This window comes from Anopheles cruzii, chromosome 2 (assembly GCF_943734635.1).
Source record: "Anopheles cruzii chromosome 2, idAnoCruzAS_RS32_06, whole genome shotgun sequence".
Classification (NCBI taxonomy): domain Eukaryota; kingdom Metazoa; phylum Arthropoda; class Insecta; order Diptera; family Culicidae; genus Anopheles; species Anopheles cruzii.
The window spans coordinates 51,499,395-51,516,970 of record NC_069144.1 but is presented as its reverse complement, the minus strand read 5'-3'; the positions used below and the strand labels follow the sequence as shown (position 1 = coordinate 51,516,970).

Genomic DNA, 17,576 nt, shown 5'->3' with positions numbered 1-17,576 from the left:
GATCCGGCAATTGCATAATTTCGCTGCCACGCATTACGATACGCATAAAGGCACGTGCCGTTGGCCCTCGTCGGTCCTTAAAGGGTTCGTAGCGCTCTCGCGATCGGTTCCTCAAACTTCGTTCGCTCTATTGCTCCTCGTTCGGGCATGAGCTTGATGATGAGCTGACCTTTAAAACGGTAATTTCGTGGTAATGTTCAGAGGCACCTAAGTACAATCAATCAAAGTGAACCCACCGACCACCGAGCAAGCGAGAAGGTCGGTACACACGCGGCCGCGCGTGTGCCAAGTAGGAAACGATGCGATTAAAATCATGCTTCGCGTCGATTTTTTGTGTCTTCTGCTTGGCGGCAAATGTTTGCTCGGGTCATTGTACACGCATAGATTTGAGCATTTTTGGGTGGCGTTTTCTTTTTCTTCTATGCCCTCAACAAACCCCATCAGTCGCGATCGAGCGTAACGCGACTGGGTGCGTATTGCGAAAGCCTCGTCTGTGATGACATTTTGCGATCAAGAAATTGGCGGCCCCGCCGGCAGATGTTTGATTTTTGAGAATGATTTATTTAGTTTTACCGCAAAAAACAACAACGGAGGCCCTCCGGTGGCGGCGGTCGCGGCTTCCTCCGGTTCCTTCTTCGGTACGGTTCGCTAATCTCTCGAAGAAGCATTAGGTTTTTTTATCCCTCTCCGTCGAATGAAACGATCTATTGTGAGTGGCTGAAGATGAATAGTATTATTCACCAAATAAATCCGGCTCGTGCGGTTCCAGGGATTGTGGTTACGATGATGTGCTTTTTTTAGCTCGGTCTTCACACCTAAGCATCGGCCACCGGGTTGGAAGCACCGGAAGGTGTTAAGTTCAAATTACACCCCTGACTGCTAATCGCGACGTCGGGATTTTCCGCGTCCAAAAAGATCCCCCCGGGGGATAGGTTCTAGGCGATGGGAGTAGACCCAGTGCCATTGTCTGGGTTATTTGCGGAATTATTTTAAATTTTATTTGACGTCCTCTTGACATTTCCAGTCCGCGGTCAGCAAGACTCCGGGAGTGACCGAACGGGGGTGACATTTTCGGAGAATAATTGCCGACGAGCGGACGATGGTGTTCGGCTGTCCGTCGTGGGGGCTGTCGGAAATATCTTCTTGGAATCCGCGGGATCTTCGTGCAGAGTTCGTCGGACTCACCGTGACGTCGCGCTGGCGGGCTGCCAAAATCCGGGTCTGGCTTGGTTATGGACAAGTTTGCGGATGAACCGGATACCGTCGTTGCAGCCCGGCCAGGCAACTAGTTCTCAGTCTTTCAACGGCTAGCCTTCGCTTCAATTTGGGCTGATGAAGTCGCAAAATCGTATCATCGCAAGTATGAATAATGGTCAGAGGGGGCAGCTTTCGGTGTGTGTGTGTTTGGACAGTTTTGCATCATAATACCGGTGGACGGATTGGGTCAACAAGTTTGCTATTTATTTAAGCTGCATTTCGTGGGCCTAGCCTAGACGCAAAGTTGTGTGCGCAAAGAAGAGGTGGGCCCGATGGGGAGCCCAAAATTGGGCCCTGAATGGTGCGGCGACAGCTTCCAGATTACTGGACAGCAATGTACGAGATGCCGTCGGAAAGAAATGAGAAGTTCCAAAAGCGTGAGGGTGGAACGGTTAGAACCAGCTGTGTGTTTACGCCATCGTGTTGTGCAATATATTATAGATTATTATTCATTCTCGATCCAGTCCAATCCAATTCAGCTAATTAGGAGTGATTAACATATGCTATGCTTCCGAAACTTCACAGCCACATGTGAGGTGGTAGTGAAGCTGTAGCCAGCTGAATTTATTAGCCATTTTCATGCTCTGTTCTCATGCTGACGTTCTGAACTGAACTGCCTTCGGTGGGTGCTCTGTTTTCGGTGCTTAACTACTTCTTCACGACTAGTCCTTGAAAAGAAACGAAACCATTCGCCGATTTAAAATGCTCAACTCATCAGACGATAGTGTTACTGTTTGCGAGAATAATTTTCACTCACCGGAATGGCGGGAATTCTCGCGAATGCGGACTCAGATTGGCAGGGATGGATGTTCGGGAGCGATATTCGGGTGGTATATAAACGATAGACAAAGCACTGGGATCGGGTTTCATTCTAGATTTGGAGGTTTCATCGAGAAGCCCGAGAGCTAGTCTGGTCAGAACCTTAATACTCATATTTGGTTACAGTAAATGCGATCGTTTAGAGCGTATCAAGACAACTGGAAGAACTTATTGTTTACTTAAAGCAACCGGTCAGAGCGTTCAAAACCAGTGATACTACATACATACCATGGTAAGAGGAGGTATATTACGATTGTGCTGAAAAATAGTTTTAAAGAATTGCCGATTTTTTTAGCGTAACCTTGTGCTATTGCTAGCCATCAGCACCGCCCTAAGTGAGCCACACTTTGGATACTTTTATCCCAAACCCACACCGCTGTGTCTTCCGGAGGTTTACATCCACACGATCCTAGACTGTCCGACCGAACCGTTGGTCCACTATGCCACGGTACACGATACGGTGTATCTGACGAACTATTTGACGTCTACGGTGGAGAAACCGGTCTACTTAACGACGACGAAGTACGCCGTATCAACGGTAGCCGTCCCGCAAATCGAGTATGTCACGCAAACCAGTACCGTGGTCGTGCAGCCGAGTCCTGTCGTACAGTATGTGACCGAAACGGTCGTGTCGACGATCGTCAACCAGGCACTGTGTGGGGACAGCACATCGAACTCTTACGTGGCTCCGCCGCTATCGTACTTGCCGCCTCACCCACCAAGCAATGCGTGAAGGATGTTTACTTTGAGCTGTTGAATAAAGTTAAGCAATGATGTTTGAGTTCTTTCCCAAAATTTGTCAATGTGTTTAAACTAGTTAAAGTATGGTTTTTAGTCGTCGTTGGTCAGTTCATCTGCTGGTTTAATTAAAAAATTGTAAAACGATAGGCCTCGAATCGAAATGAAATGATTGTCTTTAAGATTTGACGCGATTGTTGTTTAATTAATTTGACATAAGTGTCACAAACAAACGCGCCGTTAAATTTTCCATTGTTTTCGGGAAAAGTACCTTGAATCTTTAAAGAAAAATGCGTGACGAGTATGTTTTGGACGAGTCACACTAAAGGTAATACAGTTAATACTATAGATTCAGAAATGCAAAACCATTTACTTCTGTAAAAAGCTGTGAAACGAAACTTTAGAAAGGAATGTTAAATTTTTGGAATAAAGTTGTCATTTTTGGAATAAAGTAGCCCAATGGCTTTGGCTTGATTCTATTTAAAAAAGTATCGACATTGATTCGTAGCATTTGCCAATGAAACGTGTGAAAGTTCCGCTAAATCAACTCGAAATCGCTAGAGAAAGTACTCTGGACACACATCAGCTTACGTGATACTTGGAACACATAGATTCAGTTTTAAACTACTTGCACATTACTTGCCTCAACCTCGACTTCCAAAATGTAATTTTCAAAGAGAATTTTGAGCTCTTCGCCGTCGATTAATACTCACCATGATTGTCGATTGGGCTTTAACTGATAATAAGATAAAAGCAAAGCTTGAGCTTCAGTTTTGCTGTTATATAAAAGTAGCTTCAACAGTTGCATCGATTTATTTCTTTCAAAACGTAACCCTAACCATTACACCCACTTTCGGCGGTGAACAGTTTTTGGGAGAGGCACGTACCGTAGATCTGCACCGATACATGCACCGGACATGGTCTTGACTTACATTTTCTCGTACCCATCGGCCCGCTGTTACGTGTTGTGCGTTGGGACATCCATTTTCTCAATGGAAGAAATGGCCGAAAAATGGCCACAAAAATTTGACCACACTGCGATTTGTTTACCGCGACAATTTTCACCTAGTGAGCAATTCACTAACCGTGTCTCCTGTGCGGTGTAGTGGGAGCCCTTTGGCTGCCATCGCCACGCGAAGGATTTAGCGGCTAGCCGTCTACATATATATAAAGACTAACGGTAAATCAGGTGGAGGTACCAGATCCGATCCGGCCTTCGCCACGAAAAAGTGTCCAGTGTCCGGTTCGGCTAGTATCAGCTGAAAGTCAGGCTTTTCTGAGCGCCTACGAGTGAGCGTTAGTTAGCGGCTACTGTGGAACGCAAGGTCCGGTTCGACGCGCCGGTCAAAGTGTGAATTGGGTTGCTAATTGTGCTGTAATCGGTTCGAAAGCGAAACGATGTACGTAATAAGGCTCGTCATCGCTCTAACGATGGTAAGTGATGTGTTCTTGGGCCACCGCCGAGACCGAGAGATTCTACGAAGACATTTGCTTGTTCCAGCGGAAACTGGCACTCCTGCTGCTCATCGGTTCGGTTTTGGCCGAGCCGCACGATGGATACTTTTACCCACGGCCCACGCCACAGTGCTTCCCACAAGTGTACACCGAAACGGTGACCGATGTGGCCACCGAAACGCTGAACCACTTCTTCACCGATGTTAACACCGTGTACCTGACAGACTATCTGACCTCGACGTTGGTCAATCCGGTCTACATAACGTCCACGGAGTACGCCATCTCGACGGTGTTTGTGCCGAGGGTAGAGCTCCTCACCAGCACGCTCATCGTCCAGCCGAGTCCTGTGGTCGAGTACGTGAGGGAGACCGTTTTCTCCACGGTCGTCGCTCAAGCCGACTTCGGTGGGGTGGCTCACTTTGAGTCGGAAAACACTTACTTGCCACCGCTGCCACCGCAGCCTCCGCCACCACCGCCACCACAGTTGAACCCGGTGCTGTTCAACAACGCCTTGCAGGTGCAGCAACCTCCGGCATTCGTTCCACTGCCGCAGGTTTCGCTGCCACCGGTCCTGGATCATCCTGTGACCCACCATCCGTACGTGGCGTTCGATGACGGTTCGTCAGGACAACGATCGCTCGGGGAGCCGATTGGCGAGATCGGCCAGCAGTTTGGAGGAGGCGGGCTAGTCGGTGGGGTAGACGCCCTCCCGCACCTTGGAGCACTGCCGCCGGCGTTCGACGAGGAAGGATATCGATACAAACGAAAGCTTGACGCATCGTCGCCGAGGCGCCCGTCGAAAGCACAGATCAACCGATCGACGTAACAGCGCGCGCAAACGTGTTGCCTACTTTTAGGCGGCACTAATTTACGAGTAACGCCACGCACTCCATTCAAATACTCGACTGCTCGCTCTTTATAAACTGAATCCACATGATGCCGCCTAGACTTTTCTAATAAAACACATTAAAAACAAACAACTGGGATCTGTTTTCGTTGGGTGATTGGCGTTGATTAACGCGTTGATGGTTTTGCCTCTAATTACGCGTTTCCGCCACGGAACACGTGCGTTTACTAATTATTGTCTATGACATCTTACCCCCGCTGATAGAGCAGTCGGTAACGCTCTTCGCTGTCAACGCAGCTGGCCGTGGTTCGAATCCCGGGATCGGTTGTAACTCAACCGGCCATGGTTTCGATTCCCGATACCGGCGTGACAGGGGGGTTGGCGCGGGGCTAACAATCCCGTCCGTAAAAAATTAAAAGTTACAGAAGAGCATCAGAGATTAGCATTGTCTCTGGTGCCAGGCCAAGACTGCTCAGCGGTTGTAGCGCCAAAAAAGAAGAAGAAGAAGAAGACATCAGACAAGTGGCCGCTAAAAAGGATCTGTGGTTAGAGTTATACAACCTCGTAACCGTTCCGGTCAATTTGAACCTCTAACATACGCCATGAGGCTGTTTAATTCAAACTTTCGATGCTACTATTTTACAGACAATGTTTTCAGTTTCCAGTACGTCAGTGTTTGCGTTTATCTTTTTTGGATGCCTTCGGTTAGCTTTAAATTTTCCGTGCGTAGTTCTATGCTGCCTTGACTCCTCGAACATTTTACGGTTAAAAAAGCCGGAAATGATAGACCGCGGCAGCTAGCACACTAAAAATCCCATTAGTCTGAGAAATCGATCGAATCAACACTCCGGTCTGGATCAGGTTGTTCTGTCATTGTTTCCATAGAAACACGACGAAAGGTAGCTTTATTCGTGAAATCATAATGAACACCACACATAGACATAAACAAACACACACACAGACGCACGAATACGCACAAATATAAAATCACATACGAAAATCAATCACAATCCGCTTACCGCTATCGGTACTCGCTGTTGTGGAATGGAATGGTATACCAGGGAATGCATGCAGATGGACGGCGCCGATCCAGAGTTTCGATTTGTGTGTGCGCATCGTTTTTTCGTTCGACTTTCGTTACCTTTAGCTACACGGTTCGGCTATGTACATTTTAAGTGCCTACACGACATCGCGTACGACTAATCTCATGATTGCGGTTGCCAAAATAATCTTAACAACACAGCGTTCGCGACGAAGATATGAGTATTTGTGTTTCTGCAGTTTCCGGTTTACTCTTCGCCTTCATTCTCTGGTTAGCGATGCAGGCAGTGCGATAAATTGCGTGGAACGCGTTGCTTCCACCTCCTCCCTAGGGGTTCCAGATCAGGTTGTTCCGGTCGTCTTCCGGCGGTGGCAAAACTTCACGGTGCAACGAAGGCACACGGGCGAACGCTGGGGCCGGCTGGTTGGCGGCTACGGTTTCGCGGGCCGGCAGGTACGCATTGGTCGGTGTGCAGGCGATCACGGTGGACACTTCCGTGCGGGTTTCCGTGCGAGTGACGGTCTTTTCACCCGCCGCCGGAAGATACGCATTGTCCGGTGTGCAAACGGTCTTCGTAACGGCCGGCGGCGTTACGGATAGCTGCGGCGTAACGGTGATCGTTGTGGAGGCGGTTTGGGTGATCGTTCGCACCGGGGCCGCGATCGTTGTGGTGCTGGTGGCCTGAGGTGTGACCGTGCGCGTGACTGTGTTCGTATTGGGAGCCGTTGTTGTGATGAGACTGGATGGAGTGAACGTGCGCGTTACCGTTACGGTCGGTACGCTCTCCGTTACGACAAACGACGGAGTAAGGGTCCTGTTTTTGGGGCGGAGAGAAAGATCATGTTACTACGTCCTTGAGTGACACCGTAATTGGCGCGGAACGGAAGTGTTACTTACCGCGTTACTGTGGCCGTGTCCGCCGTCTGCTGCACAACGTACGTGGGGGTAACCGTGCGGGTCTGTGTGCGTGTTTGATCGAGCGTTATCACTAGGGTTGACGTTGGTATCACCGTCCGATCGACGGTGACCGAGTCCAGATAGAACAGCCGGGTTGAGGTGGGCGTTACGGTACGATTTACTGTGCTGGTGGCCACATAGAAAACGTTGGTGGAGGTTGGCGTTACGGTGCGATTGACGGTGGTTGAAGGAACATAAAATACATTGGTGGATGTCGGTGTGACCGTGCGGTTAACGGTGACAGAGTCTACGTAGAACACATTGGTGGAGGTTGGCGTTACGGTGCGATTGACAGTGACCGAGGCCACGTAAAACACATTGGTTGACGTCGGTGTGACCGTGCGATTCACGGTGACAGAGTCTACGTAGAACACATTGGTGCTGGTCGGCGTTACGGTGCGATTAACAGTGACCGAGGCATCGTAAAACACATTGGTGGACGTTGGGGTGACGGTGCGGTTTACGGTGACCGAGTCTGCGTAGAACATGTGGGTGGAAGTTGGTGTTACGGTACGGGTAGTCGTTACGAACGGAGTCTTGCTGATGACGATCGTCGTGGTTGGCGTAACGACACGTTCGGTCGTGATCGGAGGTCCTCGCGAAGTGATGGTGGTTGTGGTCGGGGGCAGCGATTTGGTGGTGGTCAGCGGCGGCGGCCTAATCGTTACCGTGCTGGTGGCCGGTGGCAGCGTTGTGGTCGTATCCGGAGGCAGATAGGCGTTGGTAGCTCCACAGAACGGTGTGGCAGTGGTCAGCGTTGTGGTGAGCGTGGTCGGGACGGTTTCCGTGACGGTTACTCGTTCCGTTTGCACCGTCGTCTCCGTACGAACTAGCGTCGTTGTTTCCGTGGTTGCCAGACCATCCTGCCACTGGCAGGAGGGTTTCTCGTACACGTAACCACACTTGTCGGGCCCACCTTCACATTTGTTGGACGATTCCGGAAGCGGCTCGGTCGGTTTCTCAGCGGTGTAGCCCGCGAATTCTTCCCGCTGCTCGGTAGACGCTACCCTTGCCTTCGGTTCGCCACCGGAAAACGATCCAATTTCGAATACCGGGATGTCCGCTTGACACCACGCGACCAAGGCCAACAAGAGAAGCAGCTTACGTATCTGTCAAGCGAGAGCAAAAGGGGGAATTTAAGCCAAAGCAGTGTTAACATATTATAAATTCATATTTTTCTTATCTTTTATCATTTAAATTCGATGGTTAGGACGTCTCAATTTGACCCCGGGATGTGTATGGGAAGATCAGCACCGCCACCGCCGACCGCAGACATAATCACCATACAGGTTTTCTATTTGTGCGTGGAAGTTCCTAATTCCCAAGCAAATACCCACGCGGGCGGATGAGGCGTAGCTCGTAAATTTGCCGTCAGATGAAGGATTCTCCTTCACCGGAGGGCGGATCGCAGCGTAATCCGTTCATCATCCATGGCAAGCGTTGGCCTACAGCGCCGGCCAGCGCTAATGAAATGCATGCGTGCGACGTCTGAAAGGTTAACTCTGTTTGCGCGGCACGGAGCTACCGCGTGGACTATTTCGAAGGAAACGGTTAATTTATCTTTCAATTAGACCCACCTCGGTGAGGATGCGTGAGAAGTGATCGAAAAGCCATCCGATGAAACTATTCTCAAAATTAATTTCAACTCAAACCCAAACAATGACTCACCGAGAGAAGGTCGATAAGATCTGGGCGAATGAATGGATCGCATTGAAATGACACAATGGGAGTTTCCTAACCGTGCCCACGGCTTATGCACGTATGAGCACTGCAAACAAGATCACTGACCACCGGATCACTGCCAATGTTGTGCAACGTTGATAGGTGGCCACCGATTGTTGGCCTCCAGCCAGGTGGTTGTGCAAATTTACTTCACTATCCACCATTCACCAGCCATCCACCGGGAGGAGGTTTAATTTTGTTGATTCAATCTGCGGCGTTCTTACGCCGCATGAGCGCCGGGTTGTTGCAGTTTGCAGATGTGCACCTTGTGCAACGTGAACGTAACATTGACACCTTACAAGCCTCGCACTACCGGTGGTGGTGTCCGGTGTTTACGCATACGCAAATGGCAGCGGTTTTCCAGCCTGAGCCAACTTGAGCTTCCTTCTCTCGAGCGTGTCGGTTGCGCTCAATGACTTGCCTAGACAAACTTCTAATGGGTTCAAATGGGCAATGAATGTGAAATAAGGGAACCGCCCGGCGGTGGTGAGGGTAGGTGTTTGGAGGGGGGCTTGGGGGATGCATCTTTGAAACTAGTATCTCTCCCCCGGTTAGTGATGCGGTCGCACGGTTCGCCGTCAAAGATCAGCCGAAGCAAAACGGCGAGATTACCGGCGAGTGACTTATCCGGTTTTGTGGTAGTTAGTGCCTACACCTTCGTGCCCCCCTGGCCGGGAGGTATCCACTTAGCAAGAATGTATGAGGAAGATGCCCGTGAGATCGGGGCGAAGGTGACTGTTCGATCGGGCTTGATTTATTTCACCACTGACCGCTTAACCTTCCGAACATCCTTTTCATTGACAATTCGCTCGTGTGCCGCTGTGCTCCTTGGAGCACCGGGCCCGGTTTGAGATAAGTTCGACGCGAACTTCCCGCCAAACTTTCAATTCCAAGAAACGGAGTCGTTACGAAGGTGATGTCGCAAACTGCCGGGAGTCCAAGTTAGGAAATGGACCCCAAAAAGTGGAGGATAAAATACCCCGGCGTGATCACTAAAAATATACGCCGCAAAGGAATGTGGTCCATTGAACCTGATCCCGTGCCGAGGACGACGAATGTGGACGATAGAAAGCCAAAGTCAAGGCTCTAGGAACGGGGCAGAGCCCGTCGCTCGCTTGACGACCGGCTGAACAGGCGGCTTGGGGCCCCCTGTTTTCGTCCTTCTATCGGATGTCCACTTCAAAAAACAACCTTGTGGTGCTACATCACCCAGGTGTATCTGTGTGTGGTGCCCATACCGGTTTCCGATCTCCGATCGCACCCCAGACGCTCTGGCCGCAGACGCTAACTCTAACTTATTTTCGGATCCGCGGTGGTTCTAAAAGCGAAAACGACCGTCGGAGTCGGTGGCGGTGGCTGCGGTTTGGATGGGTCGATGATAAAATTTGCATTTTATAATCACAAAAATAGCCTCTCCGTTTTGGCTGGGAAAAAAAGGTAACAACAACGCCCCGTGCAGATAAATGGATGGGATAAAAATGGCTTCGGCGGGGCCATCGCGACGCGTGTGGGTATCACCTACGGCGGGTTAGGCCAATGAAGTGTCCGTTCGGGGTTAGCGAGTCACCGTGTGTGGCGGCTAGACCGAGTTGAGAGGCCGACCGAGACCGCGCTGAACTTGTTTCTAATCATGTGACACCAACACCGGATGACAGTCGGGGGTTCGTCGCTTGCCACGTGTTGATGTTGTTCGTTCGGACCGAATTGAATATTGTTCGCGGTTTTCATTGAGCTTAAATTTTCCCACGACCTACAGATCTTTGGTTTGTTTAAATAAAATGACTCAAAGATACCAAGTGCCAAGTTGTGCTGTTCAAATTGAACTGACCGGGAGCTTCTTTGTTGTGCATTCACTTGTGGTATGTTCAGTAATCACAGGCAATTTGTCGGATCGGATCCGGGAATCGGAGTGAACTTTTCCTCAGCCCACGAAAGACAGGTTACTAATTGGCAGCATTGAAGGTATACAAGTAGTAAAAAGAGGTCAATGCAAAAATAAACCATACATAATGACATTTCGCTAATTAAGATCGTCCTGCAGTAAAATCTGTGACCTACTGACTCGTGATAGATTTTTCAAGCCGAACGGCCCCAGTGTACTTAATAGTTGTTCGGGTGACCTTTCGGTCAGCTAGTATATTCTGAAAGCTTTTCGGCTGCCACCCGAGATGGCCAACACCCACAGTGCTGCCGTAAGGCGTTGGTTTACGATGGTTGTTGGGCGCCGTTTATAGGATGAGATCATTGCACGGCTGGAATGCGAATATATGTTGACATTTGGTAATACGGCATTGTTTACCGTAAACCGGTACCGTCTGGGCCTGGCCGCCACCACCAGGGAAAGCATAGTATTGTGTAATGGGTTAAGGTACAATTGCTTTATGACGGAAATGTGGCGGTCGTAAATGCCTGAAATCTGGAAAACGGGTTCTGGGGCCGTAAACGGCGATGGCAAACGGCAACTCTTGCCGACCACCGAGCCGAGTGACAGGTACAAGTGTAGCGGGTAGTGTGTACTACACCCCGTCTGGGGACAAATGGTTGTCGATTTGACGTGAAAATTAATTAATAAATGTTAATGAAGGATGCAGTCCGGTGGCGAACAACTCGACAGGGTGGTGCAACCGTCAGCGCATCATTGTAGCCCATCATGCTGATTCGTAGAGGAATTTACTAAATGATACGTTGTAAATGGCCTCACCGGTCACCGGCGGTGTTTAATGTGTCCGGAGGCGAGCGCCTGCTGCAGTTCGTAGGGTCGAAGCTAAACATACGATTTAAGATGACCAAAGATGTACAAAGGGAGGCCACCGCCTGTCGCACCGGTTTTCGTGTGTGTGTGTGTGTGTGTGTGTGTGTGTGTGTGTGTGTTTGGGGGGTGAAGCTGGGTGAGGTGGTCACGTTACGGTACTTGAGCCTACACCGCCCGGTTTCGACCGCCCCGGGTGGGGAACACATGTGTATGCTGCGTAAACTTTGACCCAAAGTGGAATCGATTGTGGAAGCAATCAGTCGGTTGAAGCGTTTCGGTTCGACTCATCCTTGACTCTCGGCGGACTTCCTGTATGTCGGTAGAACCGTTTATTTATAAAACGGACCAGGGCAAAAGGAATGCCATCCAAGAGCGTGGTCATGGCCGGACCCAAGACCTCCATTGTCTCGGTCGTTCCGACGTACGATTAATCGATAAAAACACAAAAACAGACGATCATAATGGGCTTATGGAAATATGGTTAAGGGTATTTTTTGCCTTAGACGGGTCGGGTGTAATTAGTAAAACAAAACGCAACGATAAGAATCGGACTCTGCGCTCTGGACACCCGGGCGAGGGCGTTCACACCAATGGCCAAAAACCAGAAATCATAGAACCAAGAGTTCCGGAATATTTTGAATACTTGTCTGTCAGCAAAATAATGACAAATCGTTAGCGGGCGGCCATGCCATGCGCGGTGCTAGGCCCACCAGTGGGTCGTTAGAGTCCGACGATAAGCTTGGGCTTCGAATAAATCACCCACCGAATCACTGGCTTCGGTTGCGATCGATATGCAAACCAATGCTGCCGCCAACCGCCGCCGCCGCCGTGGCCACAGCCAATTCTTCATGCACGGCCATTGTGTGACAGGTTGACGGACGCGGTCCTCAAATGCGGAGAACAAACACAAGCGAGCAAACCGCGGAATCGATGAGCCGCGAGAGCTCGGCGCAAGAAACGGTCCCGCTTACGTTGACAGTGAATTAGCAGATGATGATGTCGCGCTGCTCGGTTCAGGCAGACGGCCTTGAAGAAGTCTCACCTGCTGCTGCCCGGCCCGGCAAACCCGTTCCGTAGGGTGTTCCGTTGGGGATGGGTCTCCCTCGGGTGGGGATCGTGTTAGCCGACCGCGCGTTGTTTGGTTTGGGGTTCTAAAATGTTGTCTCTTCGTTGGTTCGATTTTTGACGGGAGTAATGACGGTTTTTTTTGCCTCCCGGCCCGAAGCAGCCAGGAACGCTGGGCAGGTGAAAATATGGCAAAAACCAGGCGGCAATGTGATAAAACCGATCATCGAAGCGTTTTCGGGATGCATCGTAAATTTTGCATTTCAACCAACCTATTTTTAGCCCCCAGAACCGATGCCATCATGCTGCTGGAAGCTGCTGCTTTTGTCTGGTTCTAAGCTTCCAGAGGATCGGACATTTCACCTTGAAACGCAGGCAGGAAGCAATTTGGCTCAATTAATTCCCATAGAAACGATAGTGGCTATTGATTGTGGCCACATGCCTCGTGTCGTGCGTTTCTTGGGGCCCCACCACCAAAATAGGTGGCGATAAATCAACTGCTCGTTTGCAAACGGCCGTTTGTGAACCGTTAAAAAAGATGCACACATCTCGCTGCAGAGTACATGTGAATTTATCATCTTATATGCCTTTATGGGCATGCTGATTTGGACAGATTGCGGCGTTTTTTCTTCTGTACAGTCACTAAAAAAATCAGCTTTTGTGTAGCTGGAAGGCAGTGTCCCGAATTCGCGCACTCTTCTTCGGACACATTTTTCGACCGTTGGCCGGCTCGACCCATTTTCGGGTTGGCCGAGCAAGCAAATTGATTACATCTGTTTGGTGGTGATGAGATTTCGCGACTTGATAGGCAAATACGGTGATGGGCGTTCTCGCGGAACATCGCGCATCTGCCGGAAGTTGCAACGGTACCCGGTTGGTTGGTGGTTTGTCAACATTTTCGCCAATCGCTCATCTGACGGCAACCGGCACTTTACCGGCACGTCTCGCGATCTCTGTCTCTCTCTCTGTGTTTCTTTGATGTATTGTGCCAGATTTATCTTGTGCGCCGCGGCAAAGGAAGAACAACGAAGCCGGGACTCGGCCCTCGAAGTGGTTCGTCAGTCCGTCATTCTGCGCACGCCACGCTTTAATTGCACCCATCGTTATGCTGCAAACGTGACCTCTACGGTTTACGTGGGAACACCGTGTTTTCATTTCTTCGTTTCGTTTCTTGGGCTAATTTTGCAGCATTTTGAGGGAGAAAACGTAAAAATAAACGGCCGACGACGACGAGGCGCAACCCGTCCAACTTGGAAACCGCAGCTTTCTACCGCCCTGCTGGTGCAGTGATTATCTTCCCATTTTAATGGTGTCCTTTTGCAGCGGTGCATCGGCTGCAGACGACACACTGAAGCGTATGCTGGCTTTTCGACCCGACCCGACCTGCCGGAATGCTGTGGGTAGCGACCCGAATGCGGGTCGATAAAATAATTTAAGTTACCGCGAATTTATATCACGTCCGTCCCAACCCAACATGGTGGACAATCAATTTTTTCGGCAACCAACCGCAGCGGCTTGTTAGCGTACGGTGGCCACCGAAGGGCGCCGCCCGGTGTGTCGCAAGATTTATAACAAACAATATTTCACCGACTTTTGTGCGACTCTCCTGCCGGTTTAATGCTTCGTTTAAATAACCCTGCCGACCCTGGCGACGCCCCAAGGCGCGGCAGATGACAAAGATACGTAACGGCCAACCAACCACCGAGCAGATGTGGACGACCGAATTCCCGAGTCTCATGCACCCTTCGAGCGGCGCAGTAAATTAATATGTATGACTAGTCGGCAGTGTCGCCTCTACGGCTCCACCTTATTCGTGAAGATGGGTTAGTAAAACAAGCGAACCTGCCCAGCCCAGACCAGCCCAGCGCCTTGCGTATGGGAATGGGTGAGAACTCGGGCTACTCGGGTCGTTTCTTCATCATTGGTCTAATCTTTCGTGGAAGAAATACGTGACGCTAGCGTGTGCTCTATAACTGTAATACGTCATGAATTTGTTGGTGCTAATTTAAGGTGACGATTTCGTTCGTTAGAGTCTAGGTGAAGCAAGTTCATTGGACCTTGTGCAAAACTGTTTCAAGATCATTGCGGATCATAGTTTCGGTCCATTGCTTGTTCGGTCCACTCCTTGTTCAGCAAGGTCGAATGAGATAACGTTGCTAACTCGGCTCGTGTCTCATGTCCTCTAAACCAGCCAGCTGCCTGGGCATCGAGCTAGCAAAATTAGCATCAACCCGCTCGGATCTTGTTAATCGGGGCAAAAATCTGTCGATTTACGTCTGGTGTTGGGCGTTGGGTGGGTCCCAAAATAAACCACCTTGGAGACGGCTTTCGGTGGAATCAAATTTATGATCCTCGACCGATCGCTCGAAAAACTCGAAGCTACCGCCCGAAAAGGTCGACCGTAAAGTTCCCGGGTAACACCCAGAGCGACCTGCATCCGTACAAAAATCCGTGGGCCGCCGGCAGTCTATTAGCCAGCGAAGGTGATGCTAATTGCCGCCGATGGAGATGCCGCACCCTTGGCCGACCATTTCATGGTCTATCGCCATCGCCCGGTCCGGTTGCCTTCGATGGCGTGACACTTGCACTTGCACACACTGCCCGCGCCCCATTAGTTGCACCGACCGAAGATGCACTATCCTTCGACGGGTGCCACGATGCGCGATCGTAATCCATCACCGTCACAAAAGAAAGGTACCGCGATTGGCCGGGGACCCCAATGAGAAGCCCCAGGCACAGCACAACATGATGCTTCACTTGACATTTACATCCATTAATGACGTTCGCTCACTCACCATGGTTTTGCCGTGTGCCTGCCCGGTCGCTTACACAAATTCGTCTTCACTGCGGTCACGATCCTGTCCGTTGTTGCGTCCTTTAGTGGAGTATCCTTCGCGAAGAAAAACAACGAATTTCACACGAGATCACGAGGTCGGTTATTACATGCACTGAACTTGTTTCAACTTTCACGATAACTCTACGCCTTATGAGACGGCTGAGCCACGCCTGGGCTCAGGGCTATGTCCCCTCTCACGGGATAGCCACCTGTTTCACGATTGATCACACGAACCGGCGCGTACCGCGTGCGGTGGATGTTGCTGACCGAAAATCGGGTGGCAGACTGAAATTTTGCTCATCGTCGCAGAAAGCTTTTATAGGGCCGGCGCAGCTGCGGTCCGGTGCGAGCAGATCACTAGATACTGCGCGCTGATAGTGGAACCGGGTGTAGGGGCGATCGGTGCCCGCAGGGAGAGTGGACACCATCTTTGGTTCCTCTCTCGCGCTTTATTCATTCATCAGTAATTTATGGAACATAAAATATGTGGTTTGCTTACTATGGTAGTAGATTTGATAAATAATATTCAGCTGAATGAGTCTGTTTTGTTTACAATTATTCACTGCCATTTTATTAACTGTATTTTAATTATATTAAAATATCGTTTTGTTATATTCCGACGGATCTTTTAGAGTAAATTAAAGAAAGTTTTAGGAAAAATATTATGGTTTAGTAATATAATTTACTTATTTTGTATGAAAAATAATGTCTTTCAATTTAAAATGAACTGAAAAAGAAAATAATATATTTAAAGGATCGGCAAATAAAAGGTTCGACACAAATGAAACAATAGATGACATAATGTGCTAGTAAAAAATAGTATTTACATTTGCAAACGGTACCGAAAATAGTAAGTGATGATTTGATCAATTCACACCTTCTTACGGGTTGCAGCCAAAGGATTGCACTTGCTGTACGGACGCTACGGCTCGTTTAAGCCCAACTCCCTTATTTGGATATTCCGATTCTCCATCTCTCATTCTCTCTCTGCCTCTCTCTCTTTCTAGCTTCCAGTGAATAAAATTACCTCGGTGATCTTGAAGTAGAAAAAAAGAAGATTCCCTTCTCACTCACACAGCCAGCAATCCTTCTCAACCCTCATTAGCATACCTTTGGCGGGTTTCTCGTTCATCAAAATAATCTCTTTTCCTTCTGTCACGCACTCACGCACTCTCTCTCTCTCTCTTTTTCTCTATTTGTTTTTCTCGTTTTCTGGGTTGGGTCACCTGATGAGAGCAAGTGCATGTGGATCTTTCAACATCCCTCCATTCTACTTATTGCATTGCTCGAACGCTATGGTAAGCATATTCGCGTTCATCAGCGAGAGGTCACTGCTCTAGGATGCGCTTCAGAGCTTCGATTAGGGGCAGAGCAACCGCTTCTCTGGCTGCATACGGGATTCACTTTTTTGCACATTGATTCCCAGAACTGTCGCTGACGGTATTCGTTAAGGAACCGATGAGTCACACTCTTAGAAAGAGACCGGTTCTCTAGCAGCGATGGTAGCGATGATCTTGATACTAACGACTGGGCTGGGTAGACAGAAGGAATGTAAAATATGGTAATAACGCCCCAGGGTTCGACCAGTTTGAATATCAAGGATACGCCATTGAGTCTGCTTCGAGATGGTATTATTACTTCAGACGGCGAAGAAACTCTTCACACCGAAATTTTTTTTTTTCTTTATTTTGAATGCAATCTCGACGCGACGCGAAATCTTGAAAATGTACAATGTAAAAAGATGCTACAGAAAATACTTGTTACGGAGCAAGTCGGCCTCAGAACAAGGGGATTATCATATTATGCCCAGCTCCAACGTTTTGGTTTCACTGTGCTACAACTTAACAAGTGTCTTCCGTTTCCTTTTCGTTCGTTTCATTAGTGCAAATAATAAAATGGATTTACCGCCCCGACTGCTTATTTTTGCCGATCGATCTCAGTCTGATTTCAAAGTTATTTGGCAGAAGAAGCACGTAAAATTTAAGACAAAGATTCTTGTTGCCTGACGGTCTCAAAATGCCAGGAGTGCGATGGTTATACCAAGCGAGCCAGCGAGCCAACCGGATCGGGTTAGTCTCTCATAATG

General features: G+C 49.3%; 3 protein-coding genes across 3 annotated transcripts; 2 read left to right on the top strand and 1 right to left on the bottom strand.

The window, feature by feature from the left end:
* The first annotated feature begins 1,591 nt into the window (after positions 1-1,591).
* Positions 1,592-2,809, top strand: LOC128266914 (uncharacterized). The gene is made up of 2 exons (XM_053003703.1): positions 1,592-1,648; positions 2,372-2,809. The coding sequence occupies exons 1-2, from the start codon at positions 1,592-1,594 to the stop codon at positions 2,807-2,809; spliced, it is 495 nt and encodes a 164-aa protein (XP_052859663.1).
* A 1,403-nt stretch (positions 2,810-4,212) lies between these two features.
* LOC128266913 (uncharacterized) lies at positions 4,213-5,095 on the top strand. Its single transcript, XM_053003702.1, has 2 exons — positions 4,213-4,248; positions 4,316-5,095. The coding sequence occupies exons 1-2, from the start codon at positions 4,213-4,215 to the stop codon at positions 5,093-5,095; spliced, it is 816 nt and encodes a 271-aa protein (XP_052859662.1).
* An 878-nt stretch (positions 5,096-5,973) lies between these two features.
* LOC128278448 (mucin-2-like) lies at positions 5,974-15,733 on the bottom strand. The gene is made up of 3 exons (XM_053017178.1): positions 15,450-15,733; positions 7,056-8,224; positions 5,974-6,972 (listed from the first exon to the last, which is right to left on the bottom strand). Exons 1-3 carry the CDS (start codon positions 15,450-15,452, stop codon positions 6,486-6,488), a joined length of 1,659 nt encoding a protein of 552 aa, XP_052873138.1. The 5' UTR covers positions 15,453-15,733; the 3' UTR covers positions 5,974-6,485.
* Between the last annotated feature and the right edge of the window lie 1,843 nt (positions 15,734-17,576).

Coding starts and splice junctions, on each gene's coding strand:
- LOC128266913 (XM_053003702.1), top strand. CDS start 4,213: ATGTACGTAATAAGGCTCGTCATCGCTCTAACGATG. Junction 4,249..4,315: donor TCGTCATCGCTCTAACGATG/GTAAGTGATGTG, acceptor TGCTTGTTCCAG/CGGAAACTGGCACTCCTGCT.
- LOC128278448 (XM_053017178.1), bottom strand. Junction 6,973..7,055: donor GACACGGCCACAGTAACGCG/GTAAGTAACACT, acceptor CCCCAAAAACAG/GACCCTTACTCCGTCGTTTG.
- LOC128266914 (XM_053003703.1), top strand. CDS start 1,592: ATGTACGAGATGCCGTCGGAAAGAAATGAGAAGTTCCAAAAGCGTGAG. Junction 1,649..2,371: donor AAAAGCGTGAGGGTGGAACG/GTTAGAACCAGC, acceptor CGATTTTTTTAG/CGTAACCTTGTGCTATTGCT.